We start from the raw sequence: 24,774 nt of genomic DNA, 5'->3' as shown, positions 1-24,774 counted from the left end.
TCACTGATTCTGTTGTTTCTTTGAATTTACTGTGAATATCTGCAAGGAGAAAGGAAGGTTATGTGAGAGGGAAAGGTTAGATTGATTTTAGAGTAGGTTGAATGGTTTGCACTACATTGTGGCCCAAAAGGCCTGTACTGCGCTGTACGATTCTGTTATGTAACAGTCCATCTGTGACTACTGACACAGTAGAACACTTCATTATAGAGTTAGAACAAACATTTTATCTTTGTTTCTGTGTTCAAACAATAAGTTCCAGACATGAAAGTCACAATTCCCAGTAGTAACATGTCTCACCTTGAGATTATACATCGCAAAAAAAAAAATTATGCTTGCAAGCAACTGGAAAATATAGGTTCTGATCAAGGGTCTCGACCCGAAACGTCGACTATACTCTTTTTCCATAGATTCTGCCTGGCTTGCTGAGTTCCTCCAACATTTTGTGTGTGGTGCTTTGGAAAATATAGATTGCAACCCCTTCTTTAATGTGCTGTTACTTATTTGGGTGTATAATACTATGGTTGTAAAACTACCACACAAATTAAGAATGAGATAGCTTCCTTTTTAGAAGGCTTCCAAGACTTTAAATACAAACATGCATTTTAAATCAATTTAAATATTCATGGTTGAAACATAAATATTAAACTCATCAAAAAATGTTGGTTGAATGAACATTGGTGCATTGTCTAATGTTTTAGATCTCAATAATGGGACTGGGAATTTATTAGATACTGTTCATCTGTCCATACTTGATCAACAAGACTGAAATGATTTCCAGTTATAACTGAGAAGCCAGACTTGCTATCTTAGAGCACATACAAATGGTGGACAGTTTGTCTTTAGGACTTTGTACTTTTTGCAGCATGGATATACACAAGAACGTGCTTATTAAAGCCATTAATCCATTGAAAAACCCGCACTGAACTTGACACAGACTTTAGGCACAGTGCTCCCTGAGAATCGTTATGAAATTGTGTATGTAGAAGTTTAGTGATTTCAAATGTTGTCTAAAAATACAGTCTAAAGCAGCCAGCACCAACCATAATAATCTTAACTGAGTTACAAATTCCAATCTGTATTAAATTAAGTGGAAACATTTTAATAATGATAAACTAGGATCTGGAGCTTGTGTAGTTTGCCGCTGAGAAAAGATCTGAAAAATGGCCTGGCACTAGTTGTTAAAATTAAATTTGAGTAATTTAAGGAGTGTAATGCAGTGTGTTTATTAAATTGTTTCACATGTATTAAAGTGTATAGTATAGTTGACTTAATCATTAGTTTTATTTTTCTCCTTGTATCAGATTGATTATTTTGCACCGGATTTGCTCCTGTATTTTCTTTTTGTGAAGGGACACCCAGAGGATGAGAAGTGACTTGATAGAGGAGTACAAGATGAGTGGATTACCAAGTACGTTTTCCCAGGACTGAAGTAGCTAATAACTTTATGGAGATTGGAAGGAAGTATTGGGGGGGGGGGGAAATGTGAGATATAGTGGTGGGAGCCTGGAATGCCCTGCCAGGGGTGATGGTAGAGTCAGATACATTAGGAACATTTAAGAAACACTTGCATAGGTACAGCTATGTAGGGGTTAGATTAATAGGTTGACACAACATTGAGAGCTGAAGGACTGTGCTGGAGTGTTTTGTTGTATGTTCTATGACATGAGATGATATAGAAGAGCAACTTTTAATTATGTTAATGATATCACTGCAATAGAACAAACTAACCAGCAAGGACAATGAAGGATTTGGCAGCCATATTTTTTTGAGTGTAAAATGTTATCACTGCAACAGGCTACACCCTCTTGATAAGAAATTCTCAAATACTATTTAGTCCAAGGTTAAAAAAATATACGGCAATAGCATTGTGACATTTTAGTCTAAACCTGTTAATCTTTGATTTGTATTTATCTGGTGAGTCTGTGGATAAAATCCAATGCAAATGTTTGATGGCTTTGTTTCTACATTTCCCTTTTCCCTTTATGGTCACATTGTTTTGGATAAAATTTTCTGCTTGAAGTGTGGAAAGGAATATTTTTTCTTTGTATTCAGCAGACCATCTACTTGTCCTCATAGGTCCTTGTGTTCCACTAAACGGTTCACTGAACAGTTCAGTAGAATATGAGGATCTCTGAGTAGGTGGGCTGGTACAGGTGGCATTTGGCAAGCTTGACTTCAGTCAGGGCATTAAGAAAAGTTGGGATGTCATGTTTTTAATCTTATTTTTTAATTGAGATACTGCGCAGAGTAGGCCCCTCTGGCCCTTCAAGCTGTGCCACCCAGCAACCCCTCATTTAGCCTAGTCCAATCACTGGACTATTTACAATGATCAATTAACCTACCAACCGGTACGCCTTTGGACTGGGGTGGGAGGAAACTGGAGCACGCAGAGAAATCCCACTCAGTCTACAGGGAAGGTGTGCAGATTCCTTACACAGTCATGGGGAGAAGGTACCAACTCCATTCAGACAGTGGCGAGAAATGAACCTGGGTCCTGGTTCTGTAAAGTGTTGTGGTAACCACTACGTTGTGATTGTACAAGATTTTAGTGATACTGGCTTTGGAGCATTATGTGCAGAAATCATTCAACTGGAAAGAATGCAAAGAGGTGTGATCACAAACGCAAGAGATTTTGCAGATGTTGGAAATCTTGAACAACACACAATGTGTTGGAGGTACTTGGCAAGCCAGGCAGTATCTATGGAGGCGAGTAAACATGAGACTCTTCATCAGAACTGGAAATGAAGGGGGCAAAAGCCAGAATAAAGGTGGAAGAGGGGGTGGAGTACAAGATGGCAGGTGATAGACCAGGTGAAGCTAATAGTAGCTGTTTGGGGTTGGAAGGGTGATCTAAGAAGCTAGGAGGTAATAGGTGAAAGGGGTAAAGGGCTGAAGAAGGGGGAATCTGGAGAGGGCAGTCGACCAAAGGAGGAGAGGCACCAGAGGTACAGTAGGTGATGGCCAGCTGCAAAAAGAGGGGTGAGAGTGCAATTGGAATGGAAAAAGAGAGAGGGGGAATAATTACAGTAAATTACAAAAATCAATGTTCATGCCATCAGGTTGGAGGGTACCCAGATTGAGTATGCTCTTCCAATCTGAGATTGGCCTTATTGCGGCACTAAAGAAGCCACTGACATATCGGAAGGGGTGTGGAATTAGGAAGATAACTTCCATGTCAAGATGCAAGATATCACATAATTATATAGATTTCAGTAGAGTAATGGGAAGTCAATTTGGAATGGTTTGCCACTGGGAGATCTTGCGTCAGAGAGAACAAAAGCACTTGACAAAATGGTGCCACAATCTGCATGTGGTCTCATGGACGTTTTCTTCCCCCTTCTCAGTTTGCTTAGTCGCACCAGCAGTTTGTGTTGCTAAAGATTTATAATGATGCTGCCAGACTCGAGGGCCTGAGTAATAGGGAGTGGTTGGGCAGGCTAGGAATCTATTCGTTGGAGTGTAGGAGATTGAGGGGTGTCTATAAAGTTTATAAATAAAGTTAACACACGTCAACACACACAAAATGCTGGAGGAACTCAGCGGGCCAGGTAGCATGAGAATAGAAATTATAGAAACCTATGTTTATGCCATCAGATTGGAGGCTATCTAGATAGAATATGGACCCTTCCAGGCTGGATGAAGGGTCTCAGCCTGAAACATCGACTGTTTACTCTTTTCTATTGACGCTGCCTGGCCTACTGAGTTCCTCCGGCATTTTTTGTGTGTTGCTTAGATTTCCAGCATCTGCAGGTTTTCTCGTCAAGGCTAACACACAGCGTGTTTTTCTTTGAGAAGGGGAGCTAAAAATCTAGAGACCATAGGTTTAAGGTGAGAAGCAAAAGGTTTCAAAGGGACCTTTGACCATTCAGAGGATGGTGCGTATATGGAATGAACTGCCAGATAAAGGGTTAAGACAGGTGTGATAAAGATATTTAAAATACATCTCGATAAGTGCCTGTTAGGAAGGAATTGGAGCAGGGATTCCCAAGCTGGGGTCCATGCACCCCTTGCTTAATGGTGTTGGTCCATGGCATAAGAAAGGTTGGAAATCCCTGGTTTAGAGAGTTAAGGCTAATGGGACAAAATGCTGAGAGAACTTAGCAGGTTGGGCAACATTCAAGGAGGGAAATAACAGTCGGCTTTTCAGGCTGAGACCCTCCATTGGAACTGATGAAAATTCTGTCTGCCGTTGAGCACATTTACTCAGTGCACCCTTGCAGAGAAGCAGCATCCATCAAGAACCCTCACCACCTGGGTCATGCTCTCTTCTCACTGCTGCCATCAGGAAGAAGGTGCAGGAGCCTCAGGACCTACATCACCAGGTTCAGGAGTAGTCATTACCCCTCGGCCAACAGGCTCTTGAAGTAAAGGGGATGACTTCACTCACCCATCACTAAACTGTTCCTACAACCTATGGACTTTGAAGGACTCTTAATCTCATGCTCTTGTTATTTATTGTTTATTTATTATTATTATTTTTCTTTTGTATTTGCACATTTTGTCGTCTTTTGCACATTGTTCATACATCCTGTTAGGTACGATCCTTCAGTGATTCTGTTGTGTTGCTTGGATTTATTGAGTATGCCTGCAAGAAAACAAATCTTAGGATTGTATATGGTGACATATTTATTTTGATAATTTACTTCCTACAGCATTTTGTTTGTTGCTCATGATTAGCAGCATTTGCAGAACCTCTGTGCCTAATGTGTAAAGCAGATGGACATTAGGAAATATCAGTGCAGTAGTAGAAAATGCTGAGGGAGTGTGTGAATCATTTGAAAATGCAGGTGGAAGAAAACTTTGGAGTAGACGTCTGAAGGCAGAGTTAAATATTTGTGTTAGAACCATGTAACAGAAACCAAACTGAGCAAGAAGAGGAACTGCTTTCTCTTGTTTGCTATACTCATTAAAAATATTCCTGATTTTACACCCTGTAACCAGAGGAATTCTTAAAGTGCTGGGTTTCGAATTTGTTGTCATTCTTGGGTAACTTGCTGCTGGTTATTGTATGGTAATCTGTGCAGTATGGCGAGTTATCATGCATACAAAGTTCAAACCACACAATAGAGTCAATGAAAGACCACACACAAAAAAAGACAAGCAACCAGTGTGCAAGAGACAACAAACTGGAAATATAAAAAATGAGTGTGGGGGAAAACCCCAAAATATTAAACAATAAATAAGCAATAAATACTGAATGTGAGTTGTAGTGTCCTTAAAAGTGAGTCCATAGAAACCGTACCATGCTGACTGTAGTCTATTTTATCATGTACCTCCAAATACCCAAAATCTCATTCTTTACAATCAACTCCAACATCTTTCCAACCACTGAAATCAGGCTAATGGGCCTAAAATTTTCTTCCTTTTTCCTCCCTCCCTTGAAGAGTGGAATGACATTTGCAATTTTCTAGTCCTCAAGAACCATTCCAGAATCTAGTGATTCTTGAAAGATCATTACTAATGTGTCCTCATTCTCTTTAGCCACTTCTTTTGGAATTCTGGTGACTTACTTCCCTTAAGATTTCACAGCTTCCCAAGCACCTTCTCTTTAGTATTAACAACTACACTCAATTCTGCCCCCCACCCCAGGCGCTCTTGCATTTCAGGCATCCTACAAGTGTCTTCAGCGAAGACACTCAAGTTTGCCCTCCATTCCTTTGTCTCCCATTACTACCTCCCCGCGTCATTTTCGGCTCGCCTGATGTCCACTTGTCTCTTTTTTTTACTCTTTATATATCTTTAAAAACTTTTTGTATCGCTTATATTATTAACTAGCTTACCCTCATTTTTCATTTTTTCTTTGTTTATAGCTTTTTTAGTTGCATTCTTCTAGCCTTTAAAAGCTTCCCAATCCTCTATCTTACCACTAATTCTCTGCAGTATTATATACCCTCTCTTTTGCTCTTATGCTGCCTTTGACTTCCCTTGTCAGCCAGGGTTGCTCCCTTTAGAATACTGTACTTGTCTTGGGGTATTTTTCCTGCACCTTCTGAATTTTCCCCTAAAACACCAGCCCTTGCTGTTATGCCATCAACCCTGCTAGTGTCCCCATCCAACCAAATTTGGCTAGTTCCTTTCTCATTCCTCTAAATCGCTTTACTCCACTGTAATGCTGATACAGTCTGATATTAGCTTCACAGTGTCTCGGAAGGCAGAATTATTTCAACAATTTCCATCCAGACTTCCCTAGTCAGCAGGACTAGGCTAAAGGTCCATGAATTCCTTTCATTGAGAAGCTGAATTAAGTGGGTGAGACAAGGCTTTCAATTGACTTTTAGGATCTTTTCCCTCAAGTATCTGTTGTCCTTAATTCACTGTTATTTTGACCAGAATGGTGCTTGAATAAAAGTTAGCTTCTTTGTCCTCCAATGCATGAGAAATTATGAATATTGTTTACTTAACCTGACAATAGGATGCAGCAAGGTTACATCTGATTGATTTTTTTTTCTACAGTTTCTTCTGCTTTTGTATGGTTGGTAGTCATAAATGAAACTGATGCCAGTTTTGCAGAACTAATGAACCTTGGCAGAGTTGAGTGATTAATCTTAAGATCATTTTAGAGCAGTCAGCATAGGTTTGCTGAAAGTGGAACCATTTAATTTTTGTCTTGATGCTCTTGAGAAAACTGCTCCACATAGCAAGCAAATCTTAGCAGCGTGGGGAGAACCAACCTGCATGCCTTCACTCTGCAATGCGTTTTGGTTGTTCTGGTGTTCCGCATAATTGAATCAGAACCACACGAATGCTTGCATTAGTTTGAGGATAAAAACAGTGGCATGGATGTTGCTCATTAATTCAGTTCTAGCGATTGTTGCCTGCTCTGTTAAACTTGGTAATGAACCATGGGATGTTTGAAATGATTACTGTTATTCAATTTCTTAGTTGTTTAGTAGTTGGGTAGGAGTATTTGCTGTGACCACAGTAAAAGGGTAGGGAATGGCATTTGCTGAATTGCTATTGCTGAGAACTAGCATAGATTCAAAGGGCCAAATGGCCTTTATCTGTCGTGTTACCATTTTATAACACTTGTTGCATTTCGGTCTTGGATGAAGGCTGTTCAGAATTCCCAGAATTTGCAGAATGAATGAACCTTGGCACAGATGAGTGATCAATCTTAAAATTATTTTAGAGCAGTCAGCATAGGTTAGCTTGGAATGCAACTCAATTTTTTCCCCTAGGCACTCTGAGGAGAACCGCTCCATACAGCAAGCAAATTTCAACTGTGTGGGGAGAACAACCCTATGTGCCTTCAATCCAAGGTGAGTGATTTCAGATTTCCCAGTGTTTATCCGTGAGAGATACAGTTTTTCAGTGATACTTTGGAAGATTCTAGTCTCCCATTCAGCATCTTCCTCCTTGCATTTTTTAGCTAGCTTGGTTGATGCTTCATTCGTCTACCGTGAGGAAGTTGTAAAAGCACTTTCTCCATCCATTGCATTTATAGTCCTTCACTCCCTGTAATGCCTTGGCAACTGCAACAGGCAGTTCATCTTGCAAGGGTGAAATATTTTGCAAATTATAGCATAATTTCTTGTCTTTGCTTGGTGCAAAGTCAAAAGAAGTGTGTGTCTTCTGTGCAACACCTCTGCTGGACAGAATAATGTGCCTTTTAGCCTACTGATTTGGGCATACTTAATTGTCATTGCACTGAGACCTTGAAGGAGCAAATGGTATCTATTGATGTGTAGATGTAATTTTTTAGCTTATCCTTTCATGATTCCTCTGTGCTGATGTATTCAGTGAAACTCTGATAGTTGGGCACCCTTGGAACTTTGACAGGCAGATTTTCTGGGCTGTTGGGTGTTATTTTAAATCACTCACTGAAACACTTGTTTTCAGGAGTTGCACAGTAGTATGATAAATTTTCCTGTGATCCAGTTGAGTTTCAAGGGGGCATATGGGAAACAAATCCTAGTGTGATAAAGCGACTGTCCGTGTTGAGCCCTGGTGGACCGATATTTTCAAACAATAAAAAACACCTGACTCCCAGAGATTTACTACATTTGGATGCAGGTCACACTTCCTCGTACAAGAAACTCTCCTATCAACTTTTCTGTTTATTTTTTGTTAATAAAAGTTATTTCTTTCATTATTGCTGTCTTGTTAATGTTACATATTGCAAGCCAGTGATAAGATGAAATTCTTGGTTGCTGCTGTACCCTTGGAAGACCGTGTCACTGTGCCCACCATTGCCCTCTTTCATTGGATCCCCAAGCAATAATGGTTAACCTGTTTCACGGGTTTGCTTTTGAGCTTTGAACTTTGTCTGCAATTTTGTTAATGAGGTAAAGTTGGAAGTATGATTGGTAGGCATTTATACTCTGCAAGAAAGGGTCGCTGAGTCCAACCATCTTGTGAGTAAATGGTCTGTGGATTTGTTCCACTTGTTTGGTATGCTTTGCATTGACCAATTGCAGCTAGTGCTAATTACATAGAACATAGCACAGTACAGGCCCTTCGACTAACCATGTTGTGTCGACCTTTTAGCCTACTCCAAAATCAATCTAACCCTTCCCTCCTATGTAGCCTTCCACTTTTCTATCATCCATGTGTCTATCCAAGAGTCTCTTAAATGTCCCTAATGTATCTTCCTCTACCAACACCCCTTGCAGCACGTTCTGTGTGCCCATCATTCTGTGTAAATAAATAAACTTGCCTCAGATATCCTCCTCATAATTTTTCTCGAAACACCTTAAAATTATGCTCCCCTCATATTAGTCATTTCAGCCCTGGGGCGGGGTGGGGTGGGTGAAAGTCTCTGGCTGTGCATTCATTAATTACAATTGTTTTTTTTAAAATTACATTTCCAAATGGAAATATAAACATAATGAGCCTTTTTTGATTATTTTTTGATTATGAGTGATTATTTTTCTAATCAAGGGGTTGGTTATTTTAAATGCTTTAGGTAGTTATTGAAGTTGTATCGTTATGTATGCAAAATGTTGGGCTTTGGATAGTTATTCCTATTCTTTCCTTTTCACACCACATTCCTGTTTAGTGGTGCAGTCGTGCCTCAAATACATTGTTTTCTTATGCTTAAAACAGAGGGTCACAAATCAAATCAAAATCTTAACCAATATCAGACTAGATCAAAGATTGTATATATGTGTATAAGAAGTACAGAATGCTTTCTGGGCTGAAGGATTCCGTTCTTCTGTTGTGTGTCAACAAACAAGATTATTGACAAACAATTAATTTGCAGAATTTCTTGCTTCTAGCTTCACCTTGATTTTCTTTTCCTTAACGAGTGATGACATTGATGGGAAATTGGCAGGCTTAGCTGTATTTTTCCGAGTGGAATGATAGGGTTGGATTGTCATTTGCGCCTGCGATGTCCTGTTTCTGCCATTGTCACTTTGCCATTTCCTGATACTGCTTTGCTTTTGAGATCTTTGGTTGTCCACTAAGGAAATCGTGAGGCATGGCTTCCTTGGCATGGTGCACATGTTCCAATTCTTCCCTCAAGGAAATCAAGGGTAGAAACATAGAAACATAGAAAATAGGTGCAGGAGTAGGCCATTCGGCCCTTCGAGCCTGCACCACCATTCAGTATGATCATGGCTGATCATCCAACTCAGAACCCTGTACCTGCTTTCTCTCCATACCCCCTGATCCCTTTAGCCACAAGGGCCATATCTAACTTCCTCTTAAATATAGCCAATGAACCGGCTCAACTGTTTCCTGTGGCAGAGAATTTCACAGATTCACCACTCTCTGTGTGAAGAAGTTTTTCCTCATCTCGGTCCTAAAAGGCTTCCCCTTTATCCTTAAACTGTGACCCCTCGTTCTGGACTTCTCCAACATTGGAAACAATCTTCCTGCATCTAGCCTGTCCAATCTCTTTAGAATTTTATACGTTTCAATAAGATCCCCCCTCAATCTTCTAAATTCCAGTGAGTATAAGCCTAGTCGATCCAGTCTTTCTTCATATGAAAGTCCTGCCATCCCAGGAATCAATCTGGTGAACCTTCTCTGTACTCCCTCTATGGCAAGAATGTCTTTCCTCAGATTAGGGGACCAAAACTGCACACAATATTCTAGGTGCGGTCTCACCAAGGCCTTGTACAACTGCAGTAGAACCTCCCTGCTCCTGTACTCAAATCCTTTTGCTATGAATGCCAACATACCATTTGCCTTTTTCACCGCCTGCTGTACCTGCATGCCCACCTTCAATGACTGGTGTACAATGACACCCAGGTCTCGTTGCATCTCCCCTTTTCCTAATCGACCACCGGTAATCGGTACTTTGAGATACTTTGAAAAGTAAGTTGTGAAATGTTATTGGGCTTGATGGTACCCTCTGGGAAAGGGAGGGGAGGTAAGACATTAGATGGACAAGTGTTCTTCTGCATTGGAATGTGCAGGGTAGCAAGTTTTAACTTGCTGGTGTGCACTCTGTAACTGGCTCACAGTTCCCCATGGAGCTGCCAGGGTGGCTGATGGTGCAATTCAGCCCATTACGTGCATAACGTGTCTTACTGAGAACATCTTGCAGAACAGAGCAATTTGATCTGCACGTGTTGTTTCAAGATAATAAGCACAATCACCCCATGCAAAGACAAAGGAGTACATTTTTGCTTGAAATACTCAATATCCAGTATAAGGTAAAAAGGCAATTCAGACTTTAAAAAGGTTAGGTTTAAACCTCTGCACCTTGGCACAGCAGTTGTCTTGGATCTGATGTGGAGAAGTGAGAGAATGGTGATTGTGCTTAAGGTTTCAGGCAAGATGCTTCTTCTCAAGTGTAGTGAATGAATGTTGGTGCCTGCCAGTGACATATTTCAGGCATTGACATTCGTTTCTTGCAGACAATATTTCAGAAAGATATATTAACTTAATTTGTCACGTACATTGAAACATGCAGTGAACTGGGTTGTTTGCATCAAATCGGTGAGAATTGTGCTGAGTTGCCAGCACTGGAGGCCATGTTTATGGTGCTGACATAGCATGCCCACAACTTTCGAACCTTAATTTTGTGTCTTTGGAATGTGAGAGGAAACTGGAGCACCTGAGGGAAACCCATGCAGTTGCAGGGAGAACATAAACTCCTTTAAGGCAGTGGTGGGTACCAAACCCTGACTGGTGATCGCTTGTGCTGTCAAGTGATGCTTTACTGTTGTGTTGCCCCACACAAGAAATGTAGGAGTGAGGTGATTGTGTCAAAGGACGTCATTGCTTTGTGAATGCAGGTGACAGTAAAGTGATAGGCTAGCTCTTATCCTAAGGGTCACTGATTCCAGCTACCTGGTGAATAAATGGTTAGTGGATTTGTTCAAGCTGTTTCTTACACTCTGCATTGATCTAAGTAAATTTTCAGCCACAGCTTTCATGGCAAGGTGTCACTGTGTCCTTGATTTCCTTGAAATTCCTGCTCCATCCTTCTCTTGAACAGAAAAGTTCGTTTTGGGGGTATTAATCAAACATTCGGAATTGTAAGCGCTCTGAAATTTTTCGCCAAGGTAATTGCATTTAATGACAGAATTGCCAATGCGCTGTTTAATTTTTAAAATTTAGTTGTTCTAAACTTCAAAAGCAGCAACACCTTTTCTTAAAAACTGTCTCACACAAATGTAGTTTTCTGTCTAGTGCTGATGCAAAATATAATTGATCCCCCAAAGATACTTGAGTGCATTGAATGCTGTCATTTGATTTGCTTGTCAAGAGGCTAAATAAACACGCCTGCCAAGTCAGCTCCATGGTTATAAACCGGCAGATAGATTGGAGGGTGGGTGAAGAGAAGTCAGACCTACTCTTCACTCACCAGTGCTAGGCACCTGCATTTATTGACTGCTGATTTTGCACCCCCTCTGTTCCGTAGATTTCAGTAGAGGCGAACCTGTGAAGTTGAATACAACTGGCGGTCAATATTTTAGTAACCCAAGATAATTTCTCCTTAGCATCTGGTGGAATGGGGGTGGGGGAAATTGCAGGGTCAAGGACGATTTACTCCAGTGACATATGCCAATTATAATCCAGATCTTTATTAAATTCCTGATGCAAGGTCAGAATATCTGAAATGTCACCTGTCTCCCTTGGCAGATGCTGCTGATCTGAATATTTCAGGAAGTCTTTGTATATGTTTTGCATTTTTGGTAGTTTTATTAAAAGTATTTCTTTTAGTTCGATGAAAAACTGCATAAATGATTGTATCATCTCAGATGCCAAACTGGTCTGTCTTCAATGACAGCAGTGTCTTTGCTTTACCATCTGCAGTTAATCACTACTTTGATCCTAGTATTAAAACTACAATGAAACAGATACCATTTATGTTACAAATACAATGCTGGAGGAACTCAGCAGATCAGGCAACATCCATGGTGAGGAATGAAAAGTTGAACTGATGAAAGGTCTTGGGCCAAGACGTTGACATTCAGTCCTCTCCATGGATGCTACCTGACCTGCTGAGTTCCTCCAGCATTTTGTGTTTGTTCCTCTGGATTTCCAGCATCTGCCAAATCTCTTGTGTTTACCATTCAGTGTCTCAGCACTCAGTAAGTATTAATGTGTGAAAAATCATTGTTTCTTGGAAAGTGCCATTGCAATATGCATTATCAAACATGTTTTGTAATTAAAATATGCCAGATTTTGTTGGACCTGGTCTGCAACCTTTGATTTTTCACTACACCCCCACCCCACACTCCACATCCAGCTATGGTATCTGTGTCTAAGGCTCTGTCGTGTGATTGCAGTGGGTGTGAGTAACAACAGAGCTGTTGGATAGAATGTTAGATTGACCCACAGGCCACCTTGGTGCACTTCTGACACTTCATGCTTACAGACCTTGTTACTCTTTCCCAAATATCTGATAATCAGAGTTTTAGAAACAAGTGAATTATGAAAATTAATTCAAATTACATTGGCTGAATCTATTTTAAGTAAAACTTTTATTAAAGTAAAAAATATGCATGGCATTTATAATGGAGGTTCGGAGCCTTTTGCTGAATGAAGTTAACACAAAATGCTGGAGGAACTCATCAGGTCGGGCAGCATCGATGGAAAGAAATAGAGTCGAAGTTTCAGGCCAAGATTTTATATTTCTTTCCAAAGATGCTGCCTCCAGCATTTTATGTGTGTTACTCTGAAATTGCAGCATCTGCAGAACCTCTTGTGTTGATGAGTGAGGAGCCAGCAGTGGCTGAATAGAAAGCTTAGTTGACCCCGCCTTTAGTTTAGTAGGTTGTGGAATGCTGTTGGACTGGTTGGTACCCTCTGGGAAAGGAAGGAGGGAGAAGGACATGGTCAGATGGACAAATGTCTGGCCTCTAGTGCTCTTCTGCAATGGAATGTGCAGGATTGCAAGTTTGGAACTTGCTGAGCTGCACTCTATAACTGGCTAGCAGTTTCCCATGGCATGGTGGCTGATGGTGCAATTAAGCCCATTATGTCCATTTGTTGTGTCTTAGAGCGGCTAGCAGAATAGACAATTTGACCTGCACGTATTGTTTCGTGGTAATATGTGCAATAACCTAAAGCAAAGGAGCACATCTTTGTCTGAAAGACAAAAGCTCAAATGGGGTGGAGAGAGGAAGTGCAAACAATGCAATTCAGACACAGAGGTTTAAACCTCTGGATCTTGCCATAACTGTTGTCCTACATGTAAGAGAATGTTGATTGTGATTAAAGCTTCAAGCACGGTGGATTCCTCTCAAGTGTAGTGAATGTTAGGTGCCTGGCAATGATAAATCTGTTTTCCATTTTCAGGCATTAAAATTGATTTTTTTTTGCAGACCAATATTTCAGAAAGATAGATTAGCTTTATTTGTCATGTATACATCAAAACACATGGTGAAATGCATCCTTTGCATCAAATCAAATTGGTAAGGCTTGTGCCTGTGTCACCATAGCCTGGCTACGACTTACTAACCTTAACTCGTATGTCTTTGGAATGCGGAAGAAAACTCCTTACGTGAGTGGCGGGAATCGAACCCCAACCAGTGACCCCTGGCACAGTAAAGCAATGCGCTAACCTTTTCTCTATTGTGCCAAAAAAAAAATAGGAGAGTGTGTAGGGTTTTGTGGATGCTGGTGACTTCTAAGTTAAGGCCAGTTGCAATCCTTGAAAACAACTGACATGGCGACTTTTCTTTGCAAAATACAAAGTTGTGTTATCTGCATGTGCATCAAGAAATGATTTGAAAATAGTTTTTCATAAATTCCACAGAGCAAATTTTATTCTGTGCAACAAATTTTTGGGCTGTGATTTGTGAATTCCCCAAGGGTGAATGAATAACATCAAACTTGTGCATTTCCTTTTAGAGTGCAGATTCATTCATAATTTTCCTTTATAGTTATCACATAAAATGTTAACCCATTATCATTTAAATTGGTGAGTGGAGGAAATGTTTTGTAATAGTAGAAGACCTTCAAGTTGTTCTAAGTTAAATTGTTCTTGTAGTTCCTGATAAAATACCTTTTCTTCAAGAACAAAATAATTTGTTCTGCTGTACTAGTCCATCCTGTTTGTCTTGCTTATTCATCCTTTTGCTCCCCTTTGCCCTTTTCCACATCTTTTATTTTGCAGAATCATTCAAAGTTTGCAGCAACGCAGAGGCCATTTGGCTTATAATGCCTGTGGTGTTAAATTTTAATTTTGGGAGATTAATTACTCAGTGCTGGAAAAAGTTCCACAGCGATGAGTTCTTATTTATTTTAACCCCTTACTGATGTGTACACCAATAATCATTTTTGTGTCCATTTGTAATTTTTGTGACTTTACTGCCTGACATAATATTTTTGCATAGTTATGGAGGCCCTCTTTCACCGCATATACACTCAGTGGCCAGTTTATTAGGTACAGGAGTGCATGTCGGTGTTGTCTTCTGCTGTATCCCATCCACTTCTAGGTTCAATGCGTTGTGCATTCAGAAATTCTCTTCTACGCACCACTGTTGTAACGTGTGGTTATTTGAGCTACTGGCATTTTCTTGTCAGTTTGAACCAGTCTGGCCATTCTCCTCAGACCTCTCTCATTAGAAAGGCACTGTCACCCACCGAACTGCCACTAACTGGATAATTTTTCATTTTATTTTCTCACACCATTCTCTGTAAACTAGAGACTGTTGTGTGTGAAAATTCTAGGAGAACAGCAGTTTCTGAGATTCTCAAACCGCCCCGTCTGGCACCAACTATCATTCCACGGTCACAGTCATTTAGATCACACATCTTCCCCATTCTGATGATTGTTTATCTGAACAATAACTGAGCCTCTTGACTATGTCTGCATGCTTTTATGCACTGAGTTTCTGCCACATGATTGGCTGGTTAGATATTTGCATTAACGAACAGGTGTTCAACTACACCTAATAAAGTAGCCATTGAGTGTTTACTCTCCAATCTGACTCAGTACTAATCCCACTTGCCTGCCGTTTACCCTCTGTCCTTGCTCTTTCAAGTGCTCGCAGGTGCCTCTTAAATGTTGGTACTGTTCCTCCTCCAAAACCACTTCTGGCAACTCATTGCAGATACCAACTACTGTGTGAAAACATTACTCCTCAGATCTCCTTTAACTCTCCTCCCTCTCACCTTAAACTTTATGCCCTACAGTTGAAAGTAGACACTGACCAGCTGTCTTCTGTCTCTCATAATTTTGTATACCTCATTCATGTTTTTGTCAACCTCCTTTGCCTCAGGGAAAATGTACTCAGCCTCTCCAATCTTTTCTTGTTACTAAATCCAGGCAACATCCTTATGAATTTTTTTGACACCCTCTAATGTTCACATCCTCCTCTTACCGAATTCTGATGTTTGGCACTGAGCACTTGGCAGTGACTTGAAATACTCTTCACAGTTCAAAACCATCTTGCCTTGTATGAAGGAATAAACAGTGATCCTCAAATGTAGCTACACTCTTCCTTGCTTCTGCTTTGTGCTTTTCCCTAAGTTGTTACATCCAGAATGACTATTGGCAAGAACTGTACAAGTATTAACAGCTTAGCAAAAGAAAGTTCAAGATAGAAACATAAAAACATTGAAAACCTACAGCACAATACAGGCACTTCGGCCCACAAAGTTGTACCGAACATGTCCCTACCTTAGAAATTACTAGGCTTATCCATAGCCCTCTATTTTTTTAAGCTCCATGTACCTATCCAAAAGTCTCTTAAAAGACCCTATTGTATCCGCCTCTACCACCGTTGCCGGTAGCCCATTCCACGCACTCACCACTCTGAGTAAAAAACTTAACCCTGACATCTCCTCTGTACCTACTCCCCAGCACCTTAAACCTGTGTCCTCTTGTGGCAACCATTTCAGCCCTGGGAAAAAGCCTCTGACTATCCACACGATCAGTGCCTCTCATCATCTTATACACCTCTATCAGATCACCTGTCATCCTCTTTCGCTCCAAGGAGAAAAGGCCAAATTCACTCAACCTATTCTCATAAGGCATACTCCCCAATCCAGACAACATCCTTGTAAATCTCCTCTGCACCCTTTCTATGGTTTCCACATCCTTCCTGTAGTGAGGCGACCAGAACTGAACACCGTACTCCAAGTGGGATCTGACCAGGGTCCTATATAGCTGCAACATTACCTCTTGGCTCCTAAATTCAATTCCACGATTGAAGAAGGCCAATACCCCATATGCCTTCTTAACCACAGAGTCGACCTGCGCAGCTGCTTTGAGCGTCCTATGGACTCGAACCCCAAGATCCCTCTTATCCTCCACACTACCAAGAGTCTTATCATTAATACTATATTCTGCCATCATATTTGACCTACCAAAATGAACCATCTCACACTTATCTGGGTTGAACTCCATCTGCCACTTCTCAGCCCAGTTTTGCATCCTATCAATGTCTCGCTGTAACCTCTGACAACCCTCCACACCATCCACAACACCTCCAACCTTTGTGTTTAGTCAGTGTGGTGTAACACTTACAGTGCAGAGTAAGTGTATTTGGGGTTGATTGCAAGGATGACAGAACAGTGATAAATTTCCTTCATGTTTCTCCTGGTTACCCCCATTTTGTTCCACTTTATCATGGTTTTGTCTTCCTTCCCTTGCTGGTGAAGTACTTCTCTTTATCATTTGACTATACAGTAGTGGTGTCTATATATACCACTGTAAAGTTGTACTTGGGAAAGGTAAAATTTTCAATGATTCTATAACTCATGTTCTTAGTAGTATTTATTTTTTTAATCACAGTTTGCCTTTTGTACATTGGTTGGTTGTCAGTTTGTGTAGTTTTCATAAATTCCACTATATTTCTATAATTACCTGTAAATGCCTGCAAAAATGATATGGTAGTGTAGTGACATATTTTGCTAATAAATTTACTTTGACTTTGAATGGGTTTAAAGTTGAACCTAGTGTAGCTGCTTAATTCAAATTTTGCTTTCTTCCTGCGTCATTCAGTAACCTCATCTACTGATCCTATATGGTCCATTATGCTCTTTGACCTACCTAATTGTTGATTTCCAGGGAATTGTTTCGTACGATCATCCAGAATCTGCAGAAATTGAGTTGAAACTTTAACCTCTCCAGTAAAAGGGGAACCAAGTGCCAATCTTTCTAACAGCCTTGCAAACAGAATGTTTCTGGTCTAGAAGTAGTTATCTGATTTGCACAAGCTTGCCCTTTTACTTCTGCAATCAGGAAACACTATCTTTAGAGCCTGGAGTTTGGGGGGGTGGGGGGAGACAATGTTTCTAAAAGCTGAAGCAACACACACAAAATGCTGGAGAAACTCAGAACGTCAGGCAGCATCTTTTGGAGAGGAATTAAACATTTGACGTTTTGGGCCGAGACCCTTAACCAGGACTGGAAAAGGGGGCAGAGACCAGAATGAGAAGGTGGGTTGAGGGGCAGGAGAACAAGTTGGAAGGTGATAGGTGAGACCAGGTAAGGGGGAAGGTGGGTGGAGGAGAGGTGATAGGTGGAAGTGGTACTGTGCTGTATTGTTCTATGTTCTAAATGTTGGAAATAAATGGGACTGCCATAGAAGTTTGTTTGTATGTAGGGGTGTCAGTAAATTATCGATGTTTATAACTTGTAAAATGGCCTTTACCCGAATCTTTAAATGCATCTGTATTTTTAGTACTTCCGTGCCTTTACTAAGGAGAGCTTATAGTTAATTTTTTTTAAACACATGCTGTTTTATGCATGCGTGGTGACTACTTCCTGAATGTGACCATTTTATTGAATGGATTTCCTTTCACTGATGCTAATTTTTATACAGCTTATGGTGTGAAATGCTCTATTTTCATCATGTCTGCCCTTTACTTAATGTTAAATTGTTAATAATATTAAAAAGGATAAAATCAAAAGAGACTTGAAACAAATTCCAGCAATGTGCATATAATTCTACTAAAAGCTTAATATTCAAAAACAGAAGCAGCATATATGATTATTCAGAACTGCATTTTAATTTATTTACTTTTTGAAATCATGTGTTTAAGAGCTCTGACTTATATTATTTTTCAGTGCAGCGGTTACTTACAGGAATTGTGTTCCCTCTCTATGATTCTTCATCATTATGTGCTGTTCTGTATGACATGGGGGAATCATGGTTTACACGACCACGATTGTTGGCAAATTTTTCTACAGAAGTTGTTTGCCATTGCCGCCTTCTGGGCGGGAGTGCAGAAACAGACGGAATCCCGGACGCCGCCATTCAGCTGTTTATTTATGTAACAGATTTTCCCCCAAGCCATCGGACTACCAACCTATTGCCCTCTGCTGTGCCTATTGTCTTGTTTATTATTTGTTGTAATGCCTGCACTGTTCTGTGTACTTTATGCAGTCCTGGTTAGGTCTGTAGTCCAGTGTAGTTTTTGTGTTGGTTTATGTAGTTCAGTCTAGTTTTTGTATTGTTCATGTAGTACCATGGTTCTGAAAAATGTTTTCTCATTTTTACTGTACCAGCAGTTATGGTGGAAATGAGAATAAAAAGTGACTTGACTTGTCTTTACAAGATGGGTGACCCCTGCCAATATCAATACTCTCCAGAGAGTGTCTGCGTGGCGTCAGTGGTCAAGTTACCAGGACTCATGATGTGTATCAGCTGCTCTTACGGCCATCCACCACCTGTACCCACGGCTTCACGTGATCCTGATCCGGGAGGGGTGGGGTGCTAAACAAGTGCTACACCTTGCCCAAGGGTGACCCGCATGTTAGCGGAGGGGAGGAGTGCCTTTACACCTCCTTTGGTAGAGACAATTCTCCATCACATCGCCTTTGTGATTAGGCTTCCTAATTAATAGAGATCTATTAGAATGCACATTCAGCTTCAGATTAACGTATCTCATTCAAAACAAGCTATCAAATTTTACAGTTTAGGAAATATCTAACCAATCAATTTTTCAGCTTGTGGGAGTGGGGATGCAGAAGGTCTGTAGTAATGTAAGAATCTATTTGATGGAATTTTTGCATCATATTTTGTTTCATAAAAAGTGCTGTCATGCACAGCTATTTTTAATAGAAGAGCACTTTTTAACATGAGCTGTTCTTTGGGTTGTGTACAATCAAACAGGAACACACTGGAGTTGTGCAAGATATCAGCTGCTGTCTATTTGAGGAAGTTTTGGATTTCACTTTGACGTTACCATCTCTGTGAATCTTATTAATTATCCATCCTCGGGCAGATTTTTGGCTGTGATACCACCTTGGGTATCCAAGATCCTGAGATGGTTTGGTTTTCTAGGTTGCTGTATCCAGTAAACTAAAAGCTCAAATTACCAGCCTTATTTCCAGGTAGTGAAAGATACTAAAACTGTGACAGAGCACAGGATTATTGTCAACTTCCGGGCTGAATTTTAGAATTACCAATAACCTGATAAAGGGTCTTGGCCTATAACGTTCACTGTTTATTCCTTTCCATAGATATTGCCTGACCTGCTGAGTTCCTCCAGTGTTTTGTGTGTTACTCTGGATTGTCAGCATCTGCAGAATCTCTTGTGTTTGTTAAAAACTAAAAGTTACAAGTTAAGAAGGTTACTTTGACTCTCAGTCATTTGCCTCCCTGGAGGGCTGAGGAGCCTAGGTCGTTGGGGGTATTTAGAGAGGAGGTAGATGCCTTCTTAAAAGGTTAGGAATTGACCGCTGTTGGAAACTTGAAACATAGGTTGAGACTTGGCACATCAGCCAGGAACATATTGATTGGCAGGGCAAGCTTGGTGGTTTGGTTGTATTTTTCCTGCTCTTGTCAATAATAAAACAAGCAATGGATGGTGAGGAAGGTGATTTGCATTGGTCTGGGATGGGAGGCATGAGAAGCTGAGGGGCCATGTTAATAATTCTGTGTATGAAAATTATCTGAACCAAAAGCCAACTTCCTTCCTTAGAATTTATAGTATATAATGGATTCCAGTCAGTTGGGACACATTGGGACTAGTACATTTTGGCCCAATTATGTGGCTGTCCCACTTAGCAGAAGTTTCATGGAAATAGTTTAAAAAAGTATTAAAAAGACAAACTGAAGTTTAACTGAGTAACAGATTATGTATTTAAATGAAATGCAGAACAAATTGGAGCACCAGTGCTACTATAAAATGTACTATAAAACTGTGTATTAGCTCCTAATAGTTATTGATGGGGGAATCAGAATCGGGTTTGTTATCACTGGCATGTGTCGTGAAATTTGTTAATTTAGCAGCAGCAGTTCAATGCCATACATAATATAGAATGAATGAGTAAATAAATTACAGTATATATATATTGAATAGATTAAAAATCATGCAAAAACAAATAATAATATATTAAAAAATTGAGGTAGTGTTCAGGGGTTCAATATCCATTTAGGAATCGGATGGCAGAGGGGAAGAAGCTGCTCTGGAATCGCTAAGTGTGTGCCTTCAGGCTTCTTTGCCTCCTCCCTGATGGCAACAGTAAGAAAAGGGCATGCCCTTGGTGCTGGAGGTCCTTAACGAATGCTGCCATTCTGAGACACCTCTCCTTGACGATGTCCTGCGTACTTTGTAGGCTAGTGCCTAAGATGGAGCCAACTGAGTTTACAACCCTTTGCAGCCTCTTCAGTCCTATGCAGTGGCAGCCCCCACCCCATACCAGACAGTGATGCAGCCTGTCAGAATGTTCACCATGGTACATCTATAGAAGTTTTTGAGTGTATTTGTTGACATTCCAAATCTCTTCAAACTGCTAATGAAGTATAGCCACTGGCTTGCCTTTATAACTGTATCGATATGTTGAGACCAGGTTAGGTCCTTGGAGATCTTGACACCCAGGAACTTGAAACTGCTCACTCTCCACTTCTGATCCCTCTGACGATTGGTATGTGTTCCTTTGTTTTGCCCTTCCTGAAGTTTACAATCAGCTCTTTAGTCTTACTGACGTTGAGTTGCAGGTTGTTGTTGTGACATCATTCTACTAGTTGGCATATCTCACTCCTGTACGCCCTCTCGTCACCACCTGAGATTCTGCCAACAATGGTTGTATCATCAGCAAATTTATAGGTGGTATTTGAGCTATACCTAGCCACACAGTCATGAGTATAGAGAGAGTAGAGCAGTGAGCTAAGCACACATCCCTGAGGTGCACCAATGTTGATCATCAGTGAGGAGGAGATGTTATTTGAGCAGGAGTTCAGTCTAGTCATGACCGACCTCTAAAAAAGCATTTCATCACTGCAGATATGAGTGCTACTGGGCGATAGTCATTAAGGCAGCTCACATTATTCTTCTTAGGCACTGGATTAATTGTTGCCTTTTTGAAGCAAGTGGGAACTTCCCCCCATAGCAGTGAGAGGTTTAAAATGTTTTTAAATACTCCCGCCAGTTGGTTGGCACAGGTTTTCGGAGCCTTACCAGGTACTTCATTGGGACCTTCCGCCTTGTGAGGATTCAGTGTCTTTAAACACAGCCTAACACTGGCCTCTGAGACAGAGATCATAGGCTCATTAGGTGCAGCAGGGATCTTCACAGCTGTAGTTATATTCTCCCTTCCTAAGCGGACATGGTAGGCGTTGAGTTCATTTGGTAGTGAAGCATCACTGCCATTCATGCTATTGAGTTTTGCTTTGTAGGAAGTGATGTCTTGCAAACTCTGCCAGAGTTGTCGTGCATCTGATGTCGCCTCCAACCTCGTTCGAAATTGCCTCTTTGCCCTTGAACTAGTCCTCTGCAAATCATACCTGTTTTTCTGGTATAGACCTGGGTCGCCAGACTTGAATGCCACAGATCTAGCCTTCAGCAGACAATGAACCTCCTGGTTCATCCACGGCTTTTGATTTGGGAATTCATTCATTGTATGGGGTGTCCAGGGAGGGCTGCCACCTCTCATGAAGAGGCTTGTGTCCATTCTGGGGCAGCTGACTTTTTGATTCCCACCCGAAACTCAGTTCTCATCTATGGGACCAAGCAGATGATTGCATGTTGATCGCAGCCACACCCCTATGCACCATTACGACAGGTGGGCTAAACCAGGTGAGGGTAGCTGGTGTGCCTCATACCCCAGTGAAGTAGGGACATAGCTGTTCTAGTCACCTCTGGCAGAATGGGTGGATGAAATCAACAGTGAGATCCAATAGCCAAGAAGGTGGTTCTGCACCACTTCGTGGAGTGCAAAGGATGTGATAAAGCACGGAAGGCATCATGGTCATCCATTGCAACCAAGGAAGAGCCCAGTTTGTGACTACTCATACCACTAGACCCGGACTTCCAAGGTTGAGAGAGTGGACCTTCCCCAGTGCAATAGTATTTCCACTTTAAAAACTCTCCCATAAGGGTTTCACTGTCATCATTGTATGATAGACAACCAACAAACTGCCATGTTCATTTGATCAACAGTAAATGAACAAAATTGGTGCAGACACACAGTACAGATAATGGACTGCCTTCATGCAGTGCCTTGGATGATTGCATCCTCCAAATCTTCATTTTCGTTACAACATTCAAAATGATTGTAACTACTTTCAAATTCGTTGCAGGTCCTAACTTGTTGAAGTAGTGAAATCATTTCATTTTCACTCTTGGCAGTTTCTGGCACTTCCGTGTGAATGTTTCAAACTCATTGAGCAAAACAATTCTGAATTTTCTTGCTGCTTATTTCTTGCCATCAGAGGCAAAAATTACTTTTTGAATAGAAACACATAAGCAACATTTCACACTAAATAGCCACACAGGTTTATGCAGCTGATACTAGTTGGAAACGGTTTGGCAACAGTCTCCTGACCCATTAAGTGGCAAAGTGTCCAACTGAACAGAGTGAATCCTGGCTATTTTCTTGATTAGTTTCTGTACTTTAAGAGTAGTCTCAAATAAGCGGCTGCCCTGATTAACCGACGACCCAATTAACAGGAATTCACGATATTTAGAAATATATCCAAAGTTTGTGAGAGAGATAGACCATAGGTTAATTATTTCAAGTCCTTGAGTTCGCAGTGTACTTAGTAAAAGAACACCAAAAACTGTTTCATTGTGTTGAAGGTTGCCTTCAATGACTTGGATTTTGTTTTGTTTACCTTTTAAATGAGATTATTGTACCTGCATTGACCAGTTCTGTTGGCAGCTTATTCCATATACAAACCACCCTATTGGCCTAAAACACTAGATAGGGGCCCATTGTGTACCCAAGCTAGAAAGATGGAGGTGGTCTGTTTTTCATGGTTTACAAGTAATTTGTGTTTCCTGGCAGTAATTATTTTAATATTTAGTTTTGATTTAAGACTCCTACCTTCTCTTCTAATAAACTTGTGCAAAAATAGCAGTCCCTAATAGGACATTGCTTGAAGCAGAATTACTCTACTTCAGTGCAGAATTATTAGTATCACCGCTAAAAAGTTTTCACTGTGTGATTCATGCAAATTGTTTAATGTCAGCAAGGTGGCTGTTGGAATTAAGTGTAAGCCTCCTTCAAAAAGCCTCTAAATGACTCCACAGGTATTCTGAGTTACAAGTCCTGGCTGGAAAGTTTGTTTTCAAAAAGATGACCTTCAAAGATTTTGGTAAGCTCAAGTGCATGCAGGCTTTTTTCACTCTGCTCTATTTGTCCTTTCATGTTTGCTGTGTGCACTCATGAGTGATGTGGAATGCCCTTACTTCTGTGAACACATTTCGGGTGTCAAATTAAGCAATACAATGTGGTTAAGGACATTTGACGAAGGTGATCTATGTCAGAGAAGAGCATGTTGCCTCAGTGATTTTGCAATCTCTTCCTCATTGGTGACATATTTTGGCCTGGCCTTCTGTCACAAGCCATAGAATAACTTTAAATCACAGCTTTAGGACCAATGCCTTTTGATAGATGTGCCCTAAGCAGGGATTGGTTTAATTAGGAATCTTTAACTCAGTTGGTACAACTTTGTTGGACCATAAGGTCTGCTCCTATGCTGTATGTTTGTTTAAAGCAGAGGTTTTCACCTCTAATGATAGATATAGAACAAAAAAATTGATAGCAAAATTTTGCTTCTGAATTTCTGCTGTGAAATGTGGATAAAGCCTAAGAAGGTCTTTTTATCATCTTAATTCAGGGTGTTGTATTAACCTTGTATCCATTTGAAAGCCCATTAGTGCCTTGACAATCTTGGATGTCAGAAGCTTTCAAGAAATTTCACAATCAGTTAATATGAAGGCGCTTTTGTGTATGCCTGTGGAAGGTTATGAGAAATCAAGTCAGGTGACCCAATCTATTTAACACAAAGTTTACTCAAAGCTGTGGGTGGGGGTTAGACAATTCAGTTCTTAGGAAGTGCGTTGACTGTGAAACAGAAATTTATGAAAAAATATAAGACCAGTGAGGGACTAAAGCAAGAAGGATGTCTCAGAAGCACATTAAGGTACAGTTTCAGTTTTCTTTCACAATTTTAACATTTAATATTT

At 40.5% G+C, this 24,774-nt stretch overlaps 1 protein-coding gene across 3 annotated transcripts in view; it reads left to right on the top strand.

The window, feature by feature from the left end:
• The window catches only part of LOC140717299 (S-adenosylhomocysteine hydrolase-like protein 1), a 90,998-nt gene that overhangs the window by 14,342 nt on the left and 51,882 nt on the right, over positions 1-24,774 (top strand). The window contains exon 1 of one of the 3 annotated variants that reach the window (XM_073030747.1): positions 7,203-7,259. The exons of 1 other annotated variant lie outside the window; for it this stretch is intronic. In XM_073030747.1, coding sequence (XP_072886848.1) covers positions 7,242-7,259 — 18 coding nt within the window. In that variant the 5' untranslated portion in view covers positions 7,203-7,241. Of the gene's footprint in view, positions 1-7,202; positions 7,260-24,596; positions 24,732-24,774 lie in introns of those variants that run through there. One more of the 3 variants, XM_073030746.1, reaches the window with a different exon arrangement.

Source organism: Hemitrygon akajei, chromosome 27, assembly GCF_048418815.1.
Source record: "Hemitrygon akajei chromosome 27, sHemAka1.3, whole genome shotgun sequence".
Taxonomy (NCBI): Eukaryota; Metazoa; Chordata; class Chondrichthyes; order Myliobatiformes; family Dasyatidae; genus Hemitrygon; species Hemitrygon akajei.
This window is presented reverse-complemented; position numbering and strand designations above follow the sequence as displayed.